The sequence below is a fragment of the Zosterops lateralis genome, assembly GCF_965231275.1.
Source record: "Zosterops lateralis genome assembly, chromosome: 7".
Classification (NCBI taxonomy): domain Eukaryota; kingdom Metazoa; phylum Chordata; class Aves; order Passeriformes; family Zosteropidae; genus Zosterops; species Zosterops lateralis.
The window spans coordinates 38,242,005-38,264,358 of NC_139767.1; the positions used below are offsets into that span (position 1 = coordinate 38,242,005).

General features: G+C 49.8%; 2 protein-coding genes across 4 annotated transcripts in view; one reads left to right on the forward strand and one right to left on the reverse strand.

The window, feature by feature from the left end:
- Positions 1-326: 326 nt before the first annotated feature.
- On the forward strand, positions 327-7,362 carry UPP2 (uridine phosphorylase 2; the record flags this gene model as incomplete). Its single annotated transcript, XM_083864916.1, has 7 exons — positions 327-426; positions 980-1,097; positions 2,211-2,369; positions 4,485-4,599; positions 5,175-5,384; positions 6,595-6,741; positions 7,208-7,362. The coding sequence occupies exons 1-7, from the start codon at positions 401-403 to the stop codon at positions 7,360-7,362; spliced, it is 930 nt and encodes a 309-aa protein (XP_083721042.1). The 5' UTR covers positions 327-400.
- Positions 7,363-9,849: 2,487 nt separating this feature from the next.
- The window catches only part of CCDC148 (coiled-coil domain containing 148), a 37,364-nt gene continuing 24,859 nt past the window's right edge, over positions 9,850-22,354 (reverse strand). For all 3 annotated transcript variants that reach the window (XM_083865200.1, XM_083865199.1, XM_083865201.1), the window contains 5 exons: positions 18,259-18,399; positions 16,879-16,997; positions 13,388-13,505; positions 11,169-11,309; positions 9,850-10,379 (listed from right to left, as the gene is read on the reverse strand). In XM_083865200.1, the coding sequence (XP_083721326.1) occupies positions 10,233-10,379; positions 11,169-11,309; positions 13,388-13,505; positions 16,879-16,997; positions 18,259-18,399 (666 nt within the window). In that variant the 3' untranslated portion in view covers positions 9,850-10,232. The remainder of the gene's footprint in view (positions 10,380-11,168; positions 11,310-13,387; positions 13,506-16,878; positions 16,998-18,258; positions 18,400-22,354) is intronic.

The following is a 22,354-nucleotide window of genomic DNA, read 5'->3' on the forward strand; positions in this document are numbered from 1 at the left end:
ACAGCCACATCCCCCTGGGATAAGCCATCTCCCCCAGTGCACATGGACAGCCACGTGCCCAGTGCCCACCCCAGAGGGCACAAGGTCAGGGGCCAGAGGGCCAGAGGTCACTGCCCAGCCCAAGGGCTGCCAGTCAAGGTTGTTGGTGACGCACCTGCCCCAAAAACCAGTCTGGGGGGAACCACGCCAGGCAAGGAGGAGCCCTGGCACCTGGGCCAGCACAGGGGGGGACGGGACTGGCCACTGCAGACCTTGGGAGCTGCACAAAGCACAGGAGGTATTTAACCCCCTGCAGAGCCCCTTGAAACCTCTTCTGAGCTCCAAACCTCGACAGCTGAGGACACAGGCAGAGCTTTCCTCACCTTTCTGGCAGAGTGTCACTGACTCTGGCCCAGCCGCTATGACTGAAACAACGGGTTACTCGGGGTGAGTAGCAGCCAACATCTGAATTTGTTTTAGTAACAGAAGAGAAATTTAAACCTTATTTATAAAACTGACCTGCATTGTTAGTTTGTTGTTTCCCATCTCTTAGAGCAGGTGGAAAGGGACACAAGCTGGCCTCTTGCTGCCTGCAGTGCCTGCACTCACCCTGCCAGACAGTTACTGGGGACAAGTGTGAAATCCTGATTTGCTAAGAGCCTAATAAACTGTCACATAGGAAATAGCACAGTATATCACCCCTGGACATTGCTGGCAAAACTCTGTGAAGGAAAGAGCTAAGGTTGTCATTGACAAAATTGATATACACAGAGACATACTTTCTGTCAAATTCATAGATGAAATAACAGACGTGTCAAAGAGGTTACCTGGAGAGAGGCAGCTGGTCCAAACACCACACACAGCTGGCTTGTCCCTTGTCCCTGTCCCACACCAGGGCTGTGTGTACCCTCGTGGAGCCTCAGGCTGCCCTGTGCCCCATTTCTGCCTGTCCCCTCCCTGAGGGCACTGCCCAACCCATCTCCTCCTTGTCTCCCTGCAGGAGTGGGCTTGTCCTGGTTAAAAACCCACACCTGGACCTGATGGAGGAGGATGTCCTGTACCACTTGGACTTGGGCACGAAGACACACAACCTGCCAGAAATGTTTGGGGACATAAAGGTAAAGAGCAGGTCCAAAAGGGAGGCAGCAGCTCCCCCCTGCACCAGCCCTTCTGCTGTGCATCCCATGTTCCTACCAGCCCATCCAGCCCATGGGCCCTGCTGCTGCTACAGCTCCTGTGGGGTGGGCTCTGCCTGCTCAGCCAAGGGACAAAGCAGCCTGGGCAAGGAGGCTGTCTGTCCTTCTTTGGTTTGGGTAGAAATCACAACAGAAAATTATCCTTTTAAAAACCTGTAACTCTGTAAAACCTGATTTTATGTTGGCCCCATGTTGGAGGACAGACAGAGGAGGCATTTGTCCAAAGCATTTTATCATCATCTGTTGGAGACAAGGGAAGGAGGATGTCATATTTTCGGTTGAGACCTGCTGTCAGAGCTGACTCATCCTGATGGCATTCTCTCATTTCAAACAGAGTCTTTCCCTAGTTTGGGGGAAGAGCCTCAGTGCCCAGGGCTGGAGCAGCCTGGCACAGCACAGCCTGGGCTCTGCTGCCCTGCACCCTGGCAGCTGCACACTCATCCTCCTCCTGCCTTCAGTGAGCGTATTTTCCTTTAATATGTGAAATTTGTCCTTTTACTCCCTGTCTTTATGGCCTCTGTGCCATCAGCAGTGCTCACTGCTTGCAGCCAGCCCTGTCCATAGAACAATTAACCAATGAGCTCCTCCAGCATCTGGGTTTGCTTTGCTATCACTGGTGACACTACCAGCTCAATTTTGCTGAATTACTCTAGATGTTCTTGCCTAGGACTGACACCCAGGTGTGTGCAGCTGTGGGGCTGCCCAGAGCCAGGGTAGTCACCCCCTGCCAGAGTGACAGCCCGGGTTTTGTGTTAACCCCTGGTTTGGTGACCCTCAGTCAATGTCCCTTTGACTGATGGTGAGGATGAGGCACCCGCTGCCTTCTCTGGGAAATTGTGCCTGCACAGCCACCGCTGCCACACTCGGGCTGAGTCCTGGTGCTTGTTCTGGCTAAGGACCAACACAGGGATACTCTATATTCCAGCTAACTTTGGTACTTGTTCTAGACAAGTACCAACACAGGGATATTTTATACTCCACCTAACTCTTGGTCCTTGCTCTAGCCGAGCACCAACACCGATATTTTATTCGCAGTTCGTGTGCGTGGGCGGCAGCCCGAAGAGGATGCGGGCGTTCGCGCAGTTCATGCGGCGGGAGCTGGGGCTGGCGGGGCCCGGGGAGGACGGGCCCGACACCTGCGGGGGCTCGGACCGCTACGCCATGTACCGGGCCGGGCCGGTGCTCTGCATCAGCGTGAGTCCTGCCGGGCTGGGCCGGGGCTCTGCATCAGCGTGAGTCCCGCCGGGCCGGGGCTCTGCATCAGCGTGAGTCCTGCCGGGCTGGGCCGGGGCTCTGCATCAGCGTGAGTCCTGCCGGGCCGGGGCTCTGCATCAGCGTGAGTCCTGCCGGGCCGGGGCTGGGCATCAGCGTGAGTGCTGCCGGGCCGGGGCTGGCCGGGCTCTGCTGGCACAGCACAGGGTCCTCTGTCCCGGCCACAGCCACGGGCTCCCAATGCCTCCCCTAGCATTCCTCCCCCAACACTACCAGCAGAGCTTTTCCCTCTTTTCACTCTCCAGCCGCTGTCACCACTGCAGCCTCTCACTGCCCCTGCAGGAACAGCATCCCCGGCACTGTCACTCTCCCTTTGGGAAGTGCAGCATTAGTGACAGACGTGCCCCTGCCCTGCTCAGCTCAGTTTGGGAGGCACAGCCACTCCTCACCCCACTGTGAAATGGTGCTGGGAGTATTGCACTGATACAGGCTCTAACAGAAAAACCTGGCCTTATTAACAATTACTCTCTTGGAGCAGGGTTCTGGCACTGAAGGAAGGGAGAAGCAAACACAGGCTGTGCTGGGCAGCACTCACACCCCAAGGCTTGGTCCTGGTGCCTTTTCTTCAGGCACAAGATTAGTCTGAAACGTGATTCACAGGGGATGGAATCACTCACACAGCAGAGCTCTGACAAAACCAAACCAAGGGACTCGAGCCTGAGGGAATCAGCCTGAGAGGATCCAAGGGGGAGACCTGTCCCAAGGTTTGCTGTTCCCCAGCCTGGCAGCAGCAGTGACACAGCCAGAGCAAATCCTCACTGAGCCTGTGGCCGTGCACAGCCTTGGCCAGTGCAGAGGGGGACACGGGGCACCCTGAGAAGCATCACTGAGAGCAGCTGCCAACACCACATTCTGCAAGTTGCTTAGAAACACAACTGAGCTCAAACAGACGGGGGCAGGAACACAGACTCCAGCCCTGAATATTTACAATGTGAATAAATTTTTTAGGCATTGGTGAATAAGCCAGGCTGATGTTCCAGAATAACAACATGCAAAAAGGTTTCATATTTAAAGCATGATACAAGGCAAACAGAGCATTGGTCTCACAGCCAAGAGAAAGGAGACAAAGCAACACAACAACTGGCTGTGTACCTTAATCAATGGAGCTTCCATACATGGTTCCTTCAGCTTTTAGAAGATGATAGAAAAACCAAAAAAATATGAGGCATTTTCAAGAGGAAAAAAGAAACTCCACAGCACCAAACATTTTTTTGTACTTAAAAGTTGAGCTAAGAAAAGGATGCTGGTCTAGCAATGGAGCAGAAGACAGATGACCAAGCAAGGGAGCTCTGGGCAGATGTAGAAGCCCCAGCAGCTCCAGGCCTGCAGAACATCAGCCAGCCCTGGGGAGCAGCAGGAGCAGAGACAGGAGTGGGGCAGCACTGACCGTGGAGAGTGGCACAAGGCAGTGCCAGCAGTGGGGAGCTGGGAGCCAGAAGAGCAGCAGGGCAAGGAATGGGCCAGAAGAGGGACAGGCAGCCTGTGAGGCACACAGCAAACAGCTGACCCTGAAGCCTGTCCTCACTGAGGGACACAGACCCTCCTGCTGTCCCTGTGCCCAGCAGGGTAATAGATGCTCCAGTGTGGGGTGAGGACAGGCTGGAAGGCACATGGAGAAGTGAAGGCTCAGGTTGTCCTCACTGAAATTCACCCCTCCCAGAGCAGAGCAGGACACAACAAAGTGCAAGTCAGCACACGGTGTAAGGGCTGGCAATGCATGGGGAAGGTCTTGGAGCATTCAGATGTTGGGATGTATTTGTGGACCTTCCTTGAAGGACAGGCACCATCTGTGTGCCCTCACAGGGTCCCCAGGGGTGAACACCAGCTCTTACTGACTTGAGGAGCCTTTAAAGCATCAAAGGGAGGAGAAGAGGTTAGACACCTCACCTGGACAGACTGAGAAGGCCACACGATGTCTCTTACCCCTCAAAAATTGCTGTTGGCCACAGCATAACCCTGAGCTCGTTGCAGTTATGTACCTGTCACCTGCCACAGCCTCGTGGGGACTGATGTTTCTCTTTTCTCTCCTTCCAACAGCATGGGATGGGCATCCCTTCCATCTCCATTATGCTGCACGAGCTGATCAAGCTGCTGCACCACGCCAAATGCCGGGACGTGACCATTATCCGCATCGGTACCTCTGGGGGCTTGGGTAAGCAATTCATGTCTTTCTTCAGAGCAAAACAGCTGTTATTAACAGGAGCTCTCAGCAACAGGTCATGCAGTTCTGAACTTTAGCATCTTGTCAGGTCTCTAAATATTAAACATGGTATTTTGTTTTGGTTAAACCCAGGAAACTTGAAGAACTGGCTTGGCAGAGTGCACATTCTCAGAGTGTACAAAAGCCTCAATTCCACGACAGCCACGTGTCACTTTCCAAACAGAAAACATGGATTAGTGGTGGCCCAAATGAACCTGTGTCCCCTGGCTGGGGCAGAGGTGCTGCCCATGCCTGCACAGGCTGGTAGGGGGTACACAATCTCTGCAGGCCAGAGCAGCCAGGCTCCTGTCACTCAGCACGTTCTCACAATCACTTATCTTGTGCTGATTCTGTACATTTTACTTGTACATCTGTACTTCATGAATTTCAATTATTCTCTGACATCTTTACCCACTGAAAAGAAGAGCCCTGCATGCACACATAGATCTATTGAGATTTTCCTGCTGTGCTGGAGTTTGGCAGCAGGACACAGCTGTTTGGAGCTTCCTCAGCTTCCATTTCCACAGGGATCGAGGCTGGCTCTGTTGTGATCACTGACACGGCCGTGGACTCGTCCTTCCAGCCCCGCTTTGAGCAGGTGGTGCTGGGGGATGTGGTGGTGAGGAGCACCGAGCTGGACAAGGGCCTGGCAGAGGAGCTGCTGGCCTGCAGCAGGGACCTCCCCGACTTCCCCACGCTCATCGGCCACACCATGTGCACCTACGACTTCTACGAAGGTACAACAGCTCTGCCTGTCCTTCCTCACCACACCTAATGCCAAATCTTCCCACTCTTCCATGGAGGGAGCTCTCCAGGGAGCCCAGGAGGGCTGCAGGCAGATCCCACATGTGCTGGGGGGCCCAGCAGGGCAGGGGACCCTCAGAACACACAGACCCTCTCTTTGCACCTTGCTGAGTTTGCCTCCCCCACAGCAAGACTGTCACTTCAGAACTACCAAACACTAGGAAAACATCGGATTGCCTGAGAGATTTCCATAAACAAACTTTGGTTACTCCAGAACCGTCTCCCTTGCTAAATTAAATGCTGAGTGCAGGCAGGGTAGATGAAACATAATAAATGAAGAATTAATAATCTGAGCACTATTTATAAACCTTTAGATCTGCTCGCAGATGCAGCCATCTGTGTATTGCTCAAGTCCATATTTTATTTAAAGAAAAAGCCATTTGAGAGGATTAAAGCAGGAGCAGCAATAAACTGAAGGGGGGTCCCAGGCTGGCCCAGCCTCAGGTAAGGTTTGCCTGCCCCGGGGCCTTCAGACACAGAGAGGAGGAGCTGCAGGGGCACAGGTGTGCTCTGAGCACACACAGGACAGCAGAGCCCCCGGAGGGGTCAGGGGACAGGGCTGGGATGGTGCCCACCCACACTGAACAGTGTTAGAGCTGCCAGCAGTGGTACCTGGAGCTGCAGCAGGGGAGCACCAGAGCCCCGGGACCAGCTCCCCAGCCAGCCCTGCTGCTGCCAGCCCTGCTGCTGCCTCTGCAAGCAGCTCCAGCTCCCACAGCAGCCCCTGCAGAAAAATTAAACCGACGTTAAAGGGGTTTCCTCTCCTCAGTGCTCCCATTCTGCACAGCTCGTTGTTCCTCTTCTGCAGTCAGTTGGCATTTCTGGGATTTAGCCTGGCAGACCTTCCCAGCTGATCTGAGCAATGGCCTGTCCCCACAGGGCACAGCAGGCCCCGGTACCCCCCACCTGTGGGCTGAATCCACCTTCTACTGATGTGAAAACCTGAGTCATTCTCTCCCCTACACAGAGACACGTCCACTGGCTCTAACACTGAGGGGAGTGTGAATTAACCAGCTGCTCGCAGGAAATCTCTGTGGGCCCCAGACAGAACGTGGGCACTGCTGGACTTCCCCTTTGCCCCCACGCCCTGTGCCCTGTGACCCCAGCAAGGCCAACAGTGACAGTTCTCTGCTTCCTTTCCAGGCCAGGGCAGGTTAGATGGCGCGTTGTGCTCTTTTTCCAGTGAAAAGAAGTTGGAGTATTTGAGGAGGGCCTATGATGCTGGTGTGAGGAATATTGAGATGGAGTCCACGGCCTTCGCTGCCCTGTGTGGACTGTGTGGCCTCAAAGGTGAGTCCTGTGGCTCCCACCCCTCCCCAGGGATGGGCTCGACCCCCTGCGAGGGTCCCGTTCAGTGCCAGAAGGACAAACACACACCTTTAATGATTTTATGTAGAATAGGGCACTAAAGCAAATTCCACAGCGCAATAAAACCCAGGTGTGCACTAGAAGACCTGAGGGCAGGCTGGACAAACCCACAGCTTGCTCCTCTCCTGGCCCCACTGCCCGGCCCGGCCGTGGGCACCGCTGCCCGAGGGTTTGGGGGCAGAGCCCGGAGCTCCTGGGGAGGGTCGGGAGGGTCGGGCAGGAGGGCAGGAGGGTTGGGAGTCCCGGGCAGGAAAGTCAGCTGGGCAGAAGGGTCGGGCAGGAGGGTTAGGAGGGTTAGGGGGATCAGGGGGATCAGGGGGATCAGGGGGGTCGGGAGGGCCATGAACAGCCCCGGTCCGGCGGGTCGGTGACAGTCCCGTCCCCGCAGCCGCCGTGGTGTGCGTGGCGCTCCTGGACCGGCTGCAGGGGGACCAGATCCGGGAATCGCACGAGGTGCTCTGGGAGTACCAGCAGCGCCCGCAGCGCCTCATCGCCGCCTTCATCCGCAACCGCCTGGGGCTGCCAGCCCCCCGCCGGCCCTGAGGCCCCGGACACCGCCCGGGAACGGGACACACGGACACAGCCCGGGAACGGGACACACGGACACAGCCCGGGAACGGGACACACGGACACCGCCCGGGAACGGGACACACGGACACCGCCCGGGAACGGGACACACGGACACAGCACCGGGAACGGGACACACGGACACAGCCCGGGAACGGGACACACGGACACCGCCCGGGAACGGGACACACGGACACGGCCCGGGAACGGGACACACGGACACAGCCCGGGAACGGGACACACGGACACGGCCCGGGAACGGGACACACGGACACGGCCCGGGAACGGGACACACGGACACGGCCCGGGAACGGGACACATGGACCAGAACCGGGAACGGGACACACGGACACGGCCCGGGAACGGGACACACGGACACCGCCCGGGAACGGGACACACGGACACGGCCCGGGAACGGGACACATGGACCAGAACCGGGAACGGGACACACGGACACGGCCCGGGAACGGGACACATGGACCAGAACCGGGAACGGGAGAGCTCCAGGAACGGGACAGCCCCGGGCACGGGGAGCTCCTTCCTTCAAGGAAAGTCCACAAACACATCCCAACATCCGAATGCTCCAAGACCTTCCCCACGCTCCGATCCGCCGGGAGCCGGCAGAGCCCGCGGTGCGGGTTGGAACCCTCTGACAAGACCCGCACTGATGGGGAGTTCGGGCTGTGGATCAGAGCTGCGGGTTCCTCACTCCCGGCTCCAGCCGCCCAAAGGACTGTCCTGCAGGGTCACTCCTGTCCACAGCAATCTTCCTGGGAGGAGATCCCTTTGCTTTGGGGACAAAGACAAAACCCAATTAAATGACGTGAAAAATTAATTCATGTTTGTGACCATTGTTGTTCCTGCTGTTACAAGGGCTGTTCAGATTGTCATTCCACAGTATTGTGACTGTATAACACACATTTATAACAGTATTTAAAGCTGTCACAAACAGGCACAGGCAGAGTTTGAGTACAAAGGGGACACCACAGCACCCGACCCTGGCCAGCCCAGGGCCTGACCTTCAGCCACTGGTTAACATCAAAGACACTTCTCTCACTGCCAAAATTCACAAATAACTAGTCTATCTTGAAATCAAATTACTTAATTTTCACAGAGAAATTGTTATCAACCTTTATAAAAGTATAATTGTCAGTGAACTGCCCGTGCTCCATCCCTGGCATAGAGAGAGCTGAGCACTGAACTGCCAGCCCTGCCCAGCCAGACCCACCAAGTGAGGCTGCCAGAGGTCTGGGTTGGGAAGCCTATTTACCATTAACATTTTTTAAATTACTATTTTCATGTGCGTAACTTGGAAGATTTCATTTTTTGTTGTTTAAGTGTAGAAAGATTTTATTGATGAAAATGTCATTATAAGCATCTCCATTTCCTGAAAGGTTCTGATCAGCTCTTGTCACCAGTGCTACAGTGAGGGTTATAAAGGAGGGTGGAACATCCACCTCCCTCACACAGGAGCAGGACAGAGGGGTCTGGCCAGGCTGGGGAGCAGCCAAGGGGCTGCAGAGCTCTCCTGCCATCAGCAGCCCTGGCTGTGCTGTGCAAAATGCCCTTTTACTGTCCTGCATGTTCTCCACACTCCCCTGGTATGTGAAAATCCCCCCTCTAATCCTCCTTCTGGCCCCACTGTATCACTAAAGGCCCTGACTTATCCTCGCACTGAGGCAGCCCAGACTTCCACAGACTTCTACTCAGTCTCTACCCTGAAAAATGACAGACGTGAAAACAACCACAAGCCTCTGCCAAAAAATCTGTGCCCACTATTCCAAAACCAATGTCTGCTTCCTTTAAACTTTCCCTTTTCATTAACATCTTGGTATTTATAAAATATGACAACTATAATCTCAATTTCAGTGGTGCAAAAATTTTTTATCTTGTAGATCTGCTTTTAAAGGCAGGGAAAAAAAAAAAAACTCCACTGCCTAGGTTTGGGATGATGGAATTTTTCTGGGAATTGTCTCACAGCCAGTCTGTTCCCCACAGCAATATCCAGCCAGTTGTGAGGTGGCCAAATGTGTTTTAAAAATAACGAGTTACCCCAAAGGAGATACCAAAATAAAAAGCACAAATATACACAGAATTGTAATTTTAGCACGAGCACACAGAGACTGAGCCCAGAAGACATCACTCCCCTGCTCAGGGCAGGCTCTGCAGCATTTCCCCACATAACTCAGGATTGTGCTGCTCCTGGGCTGACCCTGTGCTCACTCTCAGGAGTCTGTCCCACTAGAAAATAAAGAAATAAAGATCCCAGCTCTATTTATAATTCATGCTGAAAAATTAATCAGCAGTATGAAATTGTATGACTGGTTTGCAGTAAATATGATGCAGCAAGTTGCCTCCTAAATATAGACAAAGCTTTAAGTCTCATCATAATCAAGGAATATTAGAAACATTCAGGGCAATGAAGATTTTATAACTAAAAGAATCAAACTCTCAAGAAACCTGGAAAGAAAATTGTGGGTTTTATTCATCTAACATAGTAAAATCTAAAGTAACTGCTGTGCAAAGCTATTTCGGACTTCTGCTGCCAATTAAATCCCAAGAATTCCTGCTGAAGTGCTGCACATCAGACTGGGCTGTGCAGTGTGCAGGAGTCCTTTGGCAAGGTGTCCCAGGACAGTCACAGGACACAGCACACACCAGACCTGCAGCAGGCAGTGAGATGTGGTGCAGCACAGCTCAGACAGGTGTGCAGAGCTTTGGAATGGCTGCACACACAGGGAACTGAGCTGTGCTAGGACACAGCCAAAGGGAATTTGTTTAAGGTTTGCACTCTGTAGGCCAGCCCAGAGCCCCGATGCTCCTCTGCCCCCCAAATGAGAGGTGCTCTACATTTTAAAAGCTGTAGACTCCATGTCTCTTCTTGGAAGTTTTGGTGGTGGAAGTTTTGACAAAACCTCTCTTGCATAAAGTGTTTTATGCAGTCCAGCTTCTCGCAGGGCCAGCTCGACACGGAGCCTGGGGTCAGAAATCACCTGTGGAAAAAAACACAGAAATGATCAACAGAAGCCAAAAAGCTCCCTGAGGAGCTCATGTTCCCTCATCTTCTCCATGCACACAAGTGCAGCACAGACTCCAATCTCCTCCTGCTTGTTCCTGTAGAATCCAAGTGCTTCAAAGGCCTTTATGGTTTTTCTCACAGTGTTGCCTTGTGCTTACATGGCAGTTCCACCTCCATTTGTCAGAATGACAATTAATCCCAGGGAAATTACTTCTGCAATTTGTCAGAAGTTTATCTGACAACATTTGTCAGCCTCTTTCCAGTCCCTGTTCCATGGTCTGCAGTGGGACTGCACTGGAAGGACAAGGAAGAAGTGACACGTTGCATCCAGAGCATGTTTGAGTTAAGATTTGTCAGAACCTCATACATTAGTCAGATTTGGGGAATTTTAATAACCAAACAAACCCCACATCTTCCCATTATGAAACTGAGAAGCTTTAAAATGTCTTGAAATGGGAAGTGCTGGACAACTTTAGCTATAGACATTGTTAGATTCACCCTATTCAGTGCCAAAAGAAAGCTTTTACACCACAGAACTGTACCATAATTCTTCTCTTTTTATAAATAATTTTCAAAGTCCAGAGTGGGAATAATTGCAAGTGCATTGACTGAGCAGATAGGGAACAGTGGGGGAATCTAAAGATACCAAGGTGTTCCTTGAGTGCATTTAAAATTGAGGGAGCAGCTTCCTGAGCCAGCTGAGTGCCCTGAGACAGGAGCACAGTTAGCTGAGTTCCTGCCTGAGCAGGATGACAGCCCTTACCTGCTCCTCAGTGTAGGTGTGCAGCCTGAACAGGGGCTGCTGCAGCTCAAACTCCTCCCTGGCCCCAATGCCCATCCGAGCCCTGGAGGCCACTGTGTCAGCCACTGCCCTGGCTGGGTCCAGCTTTGCCACGATGCCAACCTGAAGGGGCAACACCAGAGTGACAGTGACAGAGCCAACCTAATGCCAGCCTAAAGGGGCAACACAGGAGTGACAATGACAGAGTCAACCTAATGCCAACCTGAAGGGGCAACAGGAGAGTGACAGTGACAGAGTCAACCTAATGCCAACCTGAAGGGGCAACACCAGAGTGACAATGACAGAGTCAACCTAATGCCAACCTGAAGGGGCAACACCAGAGTACCAGTGACTCTGTCTGTGCAGGGCTAACGGGGAGCAGGTCACTGTCACTAACACACCCTTTAGAACACCATTTTTCACTGTGTTTGGGTGTATCAGAGGCCCCCACCTGCAGAGGCAGCCTGGGCACTGCAGGGCTGTGAGAGAGAAACACTCTGAGCTCCAGCAGACACTGACACGAGCTCCAGTGGCCAACCCAGCCTCTGCAGGACCCAGCAGCCTCATAATTCTGCAATACCCACAATTCCTGCAAGTCCAGACTTTCTTCTTTTTCTTCCAATGGAAACAAAAGTGTTCAGTTCACAATTTTTACAGAGTTATGGGCAACAACATTGAGTGATATGCCCAAAATAATACAACTCTGATTTTTTTCTGAAGTGCATCTGCTTTAACTGTGTAATTTCCTGTGGCTAGATCAGTATCAAAGACTCCCAGACACTGTATTGTGCCAGAGTGAATATTTTTTCATTGTTTACTTTCTTTGTGTTAAAATATTCAGATATAGTTTGAAAAAATACAGAAAGATGCACGAGCGAAATAGCTAAAGTCTATATGAAGAATGGCTAAAACCAGAAAAAAACTCCCTTTAAATTGCATGTGATAATTTTTTCACCCATGTCTTTAATAAAATGTCATCTTGGTACTTACAGGCTGCCCAAACCTACAGGCCAAATGACTTCAGTAAAGATCTTTCCCCCCTCCCCATACAAACAATGCACATACTTTATGAAGCAGCATTTCATTAGTGTGAAACACAGAATAAATGTTGGTCAGAGAATTATAATGAAGTGGGAGCATCACCATCCCAGGCAAAGGCCCTTTTGGAAGCATTTTCTACTCTGGCAAGAGAATTGAGTCCCTGGGAAGGGCTCAACAGATCATGGCTACCAACCAGCCTCTTTGGAGGAAAAAATAAGATTACATACAGAAATGTAAATTAAGACAAAATTACTCTTTCAAAAGTCAGCAGTAGAAAAAAAATAACCTTAGCACTACTTTTACTAAGACATTAGCAAGCATTGGTAAGCATTTTATGGGTGTCTTTTAAAAAGTAATGTGCAGAAGTTTGAGAGACTCAAATATCTCTGAAGAAAAGTCACCCAAGGTGTGCAAGTTCTCAGAATTTAAAAAGAATATAAATGAATATAAATTACTCATAAATCTTGCCTAAGACTCAAGGCAGACTTAAAGTTATTAAAACAAACAAAACCCAGAAAAAAAAATCACAGAAGAAAAATCACATCCAACCTGGAAAAAAAAAAACCTTTTCTATCTCCTCTGAGATATCAGCAGCTCCTACAGCCCAATTTAACGTCATAATGTTCCTGTTGTCAGAGCTGCAGAGGACACGGGATTTATAACAGAGAGAATTGCGGGCAGGGAGTCCTAAAGTGCCTTTTCCCCTGTTCATTTATTTCCCTTTGGGAGATGTGGTGGTGTTTATCCCTGCCCAGATCTCTGTGTGTTGGAAGGGAAGGGAAGGGAAGGGAAGGGAAGGGAAGGGAAGGGAAGGGAAGGGAAGGGAAGGGAAGGGAAGGGAAGGGAAGGGAAGGGAAGGGAAGGGAAGGGAAGGGAAGGGAAGGGAAGGGAAGGGAAGGGAAGGGAAGGGAAGGGAAGGGAAGGGAAGGGAAGGGAAGGGAAGGGAAGGGAAGGGAAGGGAAGGGAAGGGTGGGGCAGGGCGGGGCAGAGCAGGGCGGGGCAGGGCAGGGCGGGGCAGGGCGGGGCAGGGCAGGGTGGGGCAGGGCAGGGCGGGGCAGGGCAGGGTGGGGCAGGGCAGGGCGGGGCAGGGCGGGGCGGGGCAGGGCGGGGTGGGGCAAGGCAGAGCGGGGCGGGGCGGGGCGGGGCAGGGCGGAGCCCACCTGCTGCCGCAGCCCCTCCAGGCGCCTCTCCCTCTGCTGCTCCCGCCGCTCCTGCAGCAGCTCCAGCTCCTTCCTCTGCTGCCGCCGCCGCTCCAGCAGCGCCCGCCGGAACCGAACCCTGCCGGGAACAGGGAAAACTCTGAGTGTCCCATCCCTGAGCCCCAGCACCGCTCACACCGCCCCGGGCTCTCTGCACCCACCTCGGGGTGCCCTGGGGCTTCATCAAACACCTCACAGGGGCATTTCCCATTCCAATGGGCTCTTTCTCTTGGGGTATTTTGGTCTGGGTTTTTTGGGGAGTTGTTTTTCATTTGTTTTTCTCGGTGGGTTTTGGTTGGTCAGCTCTTCTTTTAAACAACTTGTCTAACCTTTCAGATTCCATGTCTAGACCACAGATTTTTCTCTAGCTGGCTTTATATAGCCCTGGTACTCTTTTTTTCTCCCCCGTTTTCTTTGCCAAGAAGAAATGTTCTCTCACATCTGTGTGTGGCAGAGGAAATCTTTCCTCTAACCCTTTCCATTAAAAGAAACACCTCACTCCCAGTCTTGTCGCTGGAAAAGGAAAAAGAACCTTCAGACTTGCACCCTTCTTCCAAAGGAGAAAGCTCAGGGGCCGGGGTAGAGCTCAGCAGGTGTTTCCCACTCGCTGCTCCCTGGACAGCAGGGCTGTGCCATCCCACAGGTAGTCACGGAAAATATTTGCACAATTCCATGCCAGTTTTATTTTCACCCTGCAAGACCAATGCCAATTCTATTGCTTTTGGAGGGGAGCATTCTTTTAGGACATGGTGTATTTTCAAACTATTTCCTACCTCAGGGACCTGATGGAGAACCTGACTAAAATTCACTGCACAGGTGAAAAGGGAGAAGTGGGCTGGTGGCAACAAACACTTGCCTTTTGGATGGTAATTTTTGAAGCACAGAGAGACTTCAATGCGGTTGGTTGGTAGTTGTTGATACCACATTAAAAGAGAGTTTATAATTTAGTGTTCTAAAGACACAGACACGTGGAGTGGAGACATCCAGCAGAGCTGAGTGTGTGATCCTGCACGTACAGAGCACGGGCTGCAGCCCCTCCTGCCCCACACTGCACTCCCCAACCCCTGACCCCTGCAGCCCCACAGCCGTGCCAGGAGAACAGGCTGAGCTCCCCTCAGTGCAGCCAGCAGAGCACACACTTTATCTCTCACCTGCTGGGCTTCTGCAGCACCAGTCTCTCTCTCAGCCTGGCAGCTACTAAACCTCCCATTTTTATTAGGAAGACAAAGAGAACCAGAACTCTCTGCTTTCCTTTTCCACTGTGGCCAGCCCAGACCCTTTATGACAACACTCCAGCAGTCAGAGCTCTTGTTCAGACAGTTTAGTCTCAGTTCTCAGGCTGCAGGAGTTTAAATCTGCATTTTCTCCATTATCAGCAAACACAACAACCAGCAAGAACATCCAGCTGTCAGGTAGGGCACCTCCACCCTGTTATAGGGACTGGAGAACTATCAGCAGGCGGCACCAATTGAACAGAAGAAAGCACAAAAGAAGTAAGATTTTTGCCTAAATCTGGGGGCATTTGACAGGACAGGGGTAGATCTTGCCCCAGTGATTCTTGGAAGCACTTGTTTTACAAATTTTGTATTAAATTACTTGGGTAAAAGAATTACTAGAGAATAGATACTGAGCTTGGAATAGAAATCACAGCCCTTCCCCTCCCTTTTTCTGAATGTAGAGAACATCACTTAATAGGATTTCTTGCTGATCTCACTATTCTCACCACATTTCATTTGCTCAGCATCTGTGGGATCTCACACCAAGTTTCACCCACTGGGCTGAGGCGTGTGTGGGTTAACACAACCTGGAGACAACCAAGAGCTGCAGCTGCCTGGGGACACTCACAGCCAAACTGTGATGAAATGCCCAGTCAGTCAAATGTCTCCACTCTCAGATAGGAGCTGTAGAAATTTGGGCTCAATCATTTGAAAGATTACACCCAGTTTCAGGTGCCTTTAATCCCTTGCTTTGACCTGGTCAGAGCTCTGGCTATTGCAATTACAAAGTAAAACTGAGCAAACAGAACACCATGGTGACTCTGTGATAATAGGTTTCTTTTTCATAAACAAGCCCAATTAGTTAATTTTAAATTAATTTAGTTTAATTTATTTAGTTTAATTAAAAGCAATTCAGGATAACAGCAGAGTTTGTTGGGGTTTTTTAATATTTTATTTTTTAAAAAAATATTTTAGATTTTTTAAAAAATATTTTATTGTACCTACTAGAAACTCTATGCACTATTCAGGCCATCTCCTGTACTTGGAATAGTCAGCCAGCTCATTTTTTCCTTTTCCAAAAGGCCCTGAAAATGTGTTGGATCAGGTGTGGTACCAGGCTGTGCTGAGTCTTTCTGCAGAGACTCAGCCCCAGTTCCTGTGCTCTGACAGGGGGAACACGCCAGGACACCCAGTTGTGCTGGGCACACCCAGTGCTGCCCTGGGACACGGCAGTGCCACGTGTGTCCCTGAGCCTGGACACTGAAATGTTTCCTTTTGTACAGTGGGTCAGTTCTGAGTGACACAATGCTGAACATTTACTGACTCCTGAGTCACAATAGCCTCAGGGGTGATTATTTCCTCACAGTAATTCAAATACATGTTCCTTCTCCTGCTAAACCACTGCAGGCGTGGCTGAGGAAAGGGAGAGACATTATTTGTAGCATAAGGACACAGACATTTAAATTAAGTTGTCAGCAAGATGTCCTAACAAAGTAATACTCAAGCAGTGTTTCCTACAGAATCCTCAAGACCAAGTTTAATATTCTAATGCCAATGGCACTTTAATCCTATTTTAATTGCATTTCTGGTCCACACAACTTGGTGCTTCCTCTGAGTAACAAGAGTCAGGCTGTGCTTTAGAGCAGTTACAACAGGCTCCACGCAGGGGTTTTGTGTTCCTCTGACAGAATACTCCTCTATGAAATCAGTGTTTCTTCCACAGGCCATGAAAGGTCATCTTGTGCAACAAAGGCCTGGCAATTCAACCCTGAGCAGGCTCAAGTCCCAAATCCCATCAAACAGGTGAAGAACATCTACAACTAGATGAGTAATTTAGGATTCTGCAAGATAACAATAAATATCTTTGAGTCTGTTAAGTGCTGAATGTGTTCCTTTCATTGCTCCTCAAACAAACCAAACCTGATTATAAATCATAATGCAAAGTGAAATATACAAGGTCTTACTATTCAGCTACATTTTATGACAGTTTAGTGCTCACAATGGTCTGAAATTTTGATGGATGTGAATTAATTCAAAGTGAAATAAATTGTATCTGGGATACAATCACCTAGGATGCAACCTTACTATACAGTTTGAAGCATTTGCCAAACAGGAAGGGAAAAAAATACACTTTTCCTCAATTTATTCTAAAAAACAAAGTCAGGAGATCAAAGCAAATTAGATTATAAAAAAATCCTATTGATACTATAGGTGTTCCTATTCAATTTCTTTTACCTTTCTCTGTCTTTGGCTGCTTGTTCAGCCATTAATTTTCTCAATTCCTCCAGATGTTGTAGATCCCTTTCCTCCTGTTCTTGCCACTTGAGCTCTTTCTCAGCCCAGTATTTTTTCAGCTAGAGTTTGAACAAACACAGCAAACAAATTAGCACTCACTCCAAAGCCCAGGCAGTGAGAACAAAGCAAGTAAGAAAAGCATTAAATTAGAGATTCCAATTTTGATCTTTTTGGAATAAAATGTCTGTTTTAGAGCACCACAAGCCAACAGAATAAACATTTACTAGGAGAGCAAGAGGGTGTGAAGCCCCCACAACAAAAGTAGTAAAATCAGACTGTGAACATTAATTTTAATACATTTTTCCACCACAATCTGAAGACCACCAGTTCCCCTGTGCTTGCATTCCCCAGAACAGCAGCTGCAGCACAAGGTATCAGCCCTTTGAAGGATCCAGGAGGTAAAATACCCCAATGAAACACAGCACTGCTGACCCCAGACAGCTGCTGTTGTCTGTGCACAGGCAGAGGGCTGCTCTGTACAGACGTTACACAAAGCAAGAGAAAAGTTTGCCCAACCAGAATATTTACAGGTAAAATGAATATTGGTGGTGTTGGGTCAGCACTGCCTCCCCAAGGCTCTTCCTTCCCTGTGGTTCCAGAGCCACCTGCCCCTACAAACACCGTGTGTACAAAGGCAAACACACTGGATGAGCTGGAACAAAAGGAGAAGCACCAGCTGAGCTACTCCTGACCTGAGCAACAAATCCTCTCTAAACGTCTCTCTCTATGGACTCAGAGGTGAAATCTCAGTGAAACAAACACATGGATTTTTTGTCGTGGCACTTAAGTAAAAAGGCCAACACAAACACTTGTGACACAGCTTGATTTCATAGAGCATTACATGCACTAAGTGCTTTTCTGAGTTCCTATTAAGTTGCAGCCAAGGCATTCCCAAGGAGTCAGCAGAGGAGCCCCGTGAGCTGTGTCCCCCAGGGCTGTCCCTGCAGCCTGTGCTGTGCTGCGGGCACAGAGCTGCAGGGCTCCTGCTGCATTGCAGCACACAGCTGCAGCACTGCAGCTCCCAGGGCTGCCCTGCTGCTGAAGCAGACCTGTGCACTCAGAGCCAGCCTTGGGACAGAGGCACAGCAACCTGCTGAGGCTGTTTTCCCTAAGAAATGCGATAGAGTAACGTAATTAGTGTGTCAGATCAGGCAGCTTTAGAGATAAAATGGACAAGAGCAAGACCTGACTAACCATTTTTCCATCCCTACACCAATACATAATACTTCACAAGAATACATGTGCTATGAGATCAGTTACAGATTTTAGAAGCAATTGCACACATTATTATATGCAAAAATGTATAAAAGTTTCTCATACTTTCTCTTTATCTTGAGCTCTACGAAGGGTTTCCTGCTCTCTCTGCAGCCTTTCTCTCTCATCTTCCTTTTCTTTTCTTCTGGCAGCTACAGCAGCCTCTAGTTTAGCAGCTTCTTCCTGCTGTGCCTTCCACTGTAGAACCTGGAAGGAAGAGTTGAAGGGGCAGTCCTGCAGCAGACTGTAACACTGATCCTGCCCAGCTGAGACTGGGAAGGAAACTCAAGTAATCTGCTTACAAAGTAAGATTTATAATCCTATCAACAACACAAGCATTTAGCAAGCACCACCTTTCTGCATGTTCATGTTCCCAACTGATGGTGTAATACGCAATAAAATCACATATTAAAAGGTTTTAGGCAAAATTGCAAAAACCATCCCAGTAATTCATGTCTCCCTTCAGCAGTTAGAGCCCAGGAAGGGATGGAGGCCAAGAGGGGCAGAGTCCATGTGCAGCCCTCAGCACAGGCACTGCTGTGACAGCACCTCACTCCCCCCAGGGCTCAGTGCAGGGACAGGGACCCCAGCTCTGTCACCACAGGGGGTGTCCCCAGCCTGGGGGTCCTGCCCAGCCCCTGGGGGTCCTGCCCGGCCCCTGGGGGCCCTGCATGCCTGACCCCCTGCTCCATGGGGACAGGGCAGGACAGGGCCACATTCCCTGCACCCCTTCCTGCACCAAAACTTCCTGACAAAACCCCTGAGGGTGGCACAGACCCCTCCAGCCCAGCGTGCCAAAACTCCATTCCTGACACGATCCTGGCTGTGCTGGTTAACAGGACACTTGTCTGCACACCTGGCCACGGGCAGGGCCAGCTGCAGTGTCCCAGCCAGGGTGGGGTTCACTCAGAGCTGTCACCAGCAGTGTGTGCTCATCTGTCCCACGCTGGTTCCTCAGGATTCATGAGGTCTCCTGTTTGTTGGCTTGCCAGCTCTTTTTGTAATGGATTTGTCAGGCACTAGCAGAACCCTGCACTCCTCTCAGGAACAAGCATTGCAGCCATTTCTCAGCTGGTTTTCTACACTACAGTGCTTTAATACAAAGATATGGAAATGCTTATAATTTTTCCACCTTTACTGCATTTCACTGGCTGTGTGTGCTGATTATTTATTCTTCTGCTTTGTGCCTATAAAAGATGTTCTCTTTAGAAATCCAGCACTCCCCACGGTCCAAGGTTCTCAGAGAGCTGCATCTCTGAACGATGCTGTGCTTGCCCTGCTTCCTGCTAAAATAACAATTATACTTCTTCTTTCCAATACACTGAACAATGCTGTGACTTCTCATGGAGTGCAGGCAAAGTGATAACATGAAAATAACCTGAAAATGAAACGAGGGTGCAAAGAGGACAGAGCCAGGCTCTTCCAGAGGTGCCCAATGACAGGAGGGGAACACCTGAAATTCCAATGCATTCATCACTTCCCTGGAGAGGCTGGATGAACACTGGAATGTGCTGGCCAGGGAGGCTGTGGAGCTGTTTCATCCTGGATTCAGCACAGTCCTGGGTCACCAGCTGTACCTGACCCTGCTTGGGCAGGGGTGACCTGGGGCTCTGGAGAGTTCCCTTCAGCCTCAGCACCCCAGTCAAGCTTCCCACACACTTAAATTGTGACACCAGGGCTGCCTAAATTGGAATCTTCATGTAGCAATTTTGCCAGCAGCCTGCTCATGCAGTTTAGCAGTTTAAGAATCTAAAATAAAATGCTAAATTGTTTCAGTTACCCTTCACTTGCCGCGCTAATGAACTCAAAAAGGAATGTTTTGAAAATGAGTCACAAGAACGTGCAATCCTTTCTACCTTGCTGCTGAAAGAGACTGAAGCAAAACCTATATAGAAAGCTTTAAAATCTAATGACAAGCAAGCAGTGAATGAAATCTGCTAAAAGCATACTCAGATTGGAGCTGGGATAAGCTGCAGGAGCATTTGAAGGAGCTTTAAACTTCTGTAATAACATCACAGATTTTCTCAACTGATATGAGGTAACAGATTATGTAACAAAAAAAAAATTGCTTTTTGTAAGCCTGGATTTCCCTACATCCTGCTTCCCACTCCTCTCAAATGCTCTCCAGTACTGAGGGCAGTGCCACTGGGTGCAGCTCGTGATGCAGCTTCAGTTCCCTCCATGTCTGAGCCCTCCCCTGATCCTCCAGTGGTCTCCTCTGGACATTCATTTATCTGTTAACCAGGGACTTGTTTGGTTGTTTGATTGCAGCCATTACTATGGCCAGGCCATAAATTGGTGTCAAAAGAAGTTGCATTTCCCCAGGAGAGGCAGTGCCTGGAAATGCCCCTGGAGAGCAGAGCAAGCCCTGCAGGGAGCCTGGGACAAGGACAACTGGCTGAAGGCAGCAAACCCCACTGGAGCAGTGAGCACAGACACTGCCCTGCCCTGAGACCATCCCAAACCTCCCATGAATCCACTTCATTAGCAGAGTCTGTGTGGGGTGTGGGACACCCCGAGCCTGTGCCACCATCACCCCTGGGCTGTTCCATCACCTCTTTCCTTACAGCTCCTGATCCACACCAGGAATCAATACTGGGCACAGTCTGCATTCCTGACAGGTGAGGTACAAACAAATGAGCATAACCAAGCATCAAATCCAGAACTCCACTGAGCTGACAAAGCATTAATCACACAGGAGTGTTCCCCAGACAGGAGTGACAGGCCAATAACTCAGTGTGTATCTCCACTCCTGCACTGCTCCCTGCTCTGCCCTAAATCACTACTAACACAGGGATTTACTCAGGGGGTAGAACACGCTTTCCATTTTTTAATTTCAATTCTGAATCTATTTTTTCACTTTATAGTTAGGATTTTACATGTATGAGCCCAAGGCCAATCAGGAAAATGGGTAACAAGGATACCAGAGGAGAGTTTCACTGCACCATACTTGTTCACAATACCTGGGTATTATTTTCTGTATCCAGCACATGATATTAGTTTAGATTATCCCTGCTTCTGCCCATGTTTGTCTAATCCATGCCTTTTCATTAAGAAGAATAACTTCCTTTTAAAAAATTCATAATTGTGACAAAAAAAAATAACATAATGGCAACAACCCCCCCCCCAAAAAAAAAAAAAAAAGTAAAAACAAAACAAAAAAAAAGGAACATCGGTAAAAGCCAGAAAAGCAATGCTTGCAAAATATGTATAAAATATGACCATGATTCAGTAGGCTGACCTTGTGCCATGGATTTCCCAGAAGGAGAGTTGAAATCATATAGGATAAAAATGTTCTCAATGGAGCAGAGGTAGAGTGAAGTGTAAGAGGTACCAAAGGTTAGACATTAACCAGGTGATTGAAATACCAGTGTAGTTCACTTTTTAAACCCCATGTGAACATTAAACCCCTCTGTGCTGGAGCAGTTCCAGCCTCACTGCCCCAGGTCACTGTGTGTGCCAGGCAGGGGATTCCACACCCACAGGAGGGGCAGGAGTTTCCCAAAGAGTCTTGTCCATGTGGGCACAGGTTAAAAATGAGCCTCTGGCCTGTGGTGGGAGAGGCAGAGTGCTCAGGCTGAGCTGGATTTGTGCACTGGTGCCCAATGGGCAGCACAAAGTCAGGGAAACCCAGCACAGGGCTGGGAACCTCTGCAGGGAGCATTTCCTGCCTCCCAGGGCTCTGCTGGTTACAGGTGACCACCTGATGCTGAATTTCCAGCCTTCCTACAACGGAAGTGTGCCCAGGAACCTGCTGCATTCATCGGGCTTTTATCTCCAGAGGCAGGATCATGCAGGTCTGGAGAACAAAAAACCTCCCAAACAGTAATTCTGCTTCACTGCAGCAGCAACCTGGGACCCCAGACTGCACAAAAAGAATTGACATGGTCTTGATTGCATTCTTCCATTCCTGTGAGTTCAAAATCAGAAGGGCATATTTTACTGCGTCAACAGTAAATGTTTTATTTAAATATTTTTAAAAATCCCAGTAGTTACACTAATATTGAGAATACACTGAAACTTGGCTCTCCCATTGCCTCTTCCACAAAATAGTTTTCATTTTAGCAGTACAAGCACTGCCAGCATTAAGTTCTGAAAGTTTTTAATTACAATTGGCATTTCAAGTACATTTCACAGTTCATGTATTATTAGAGGAGGTTTT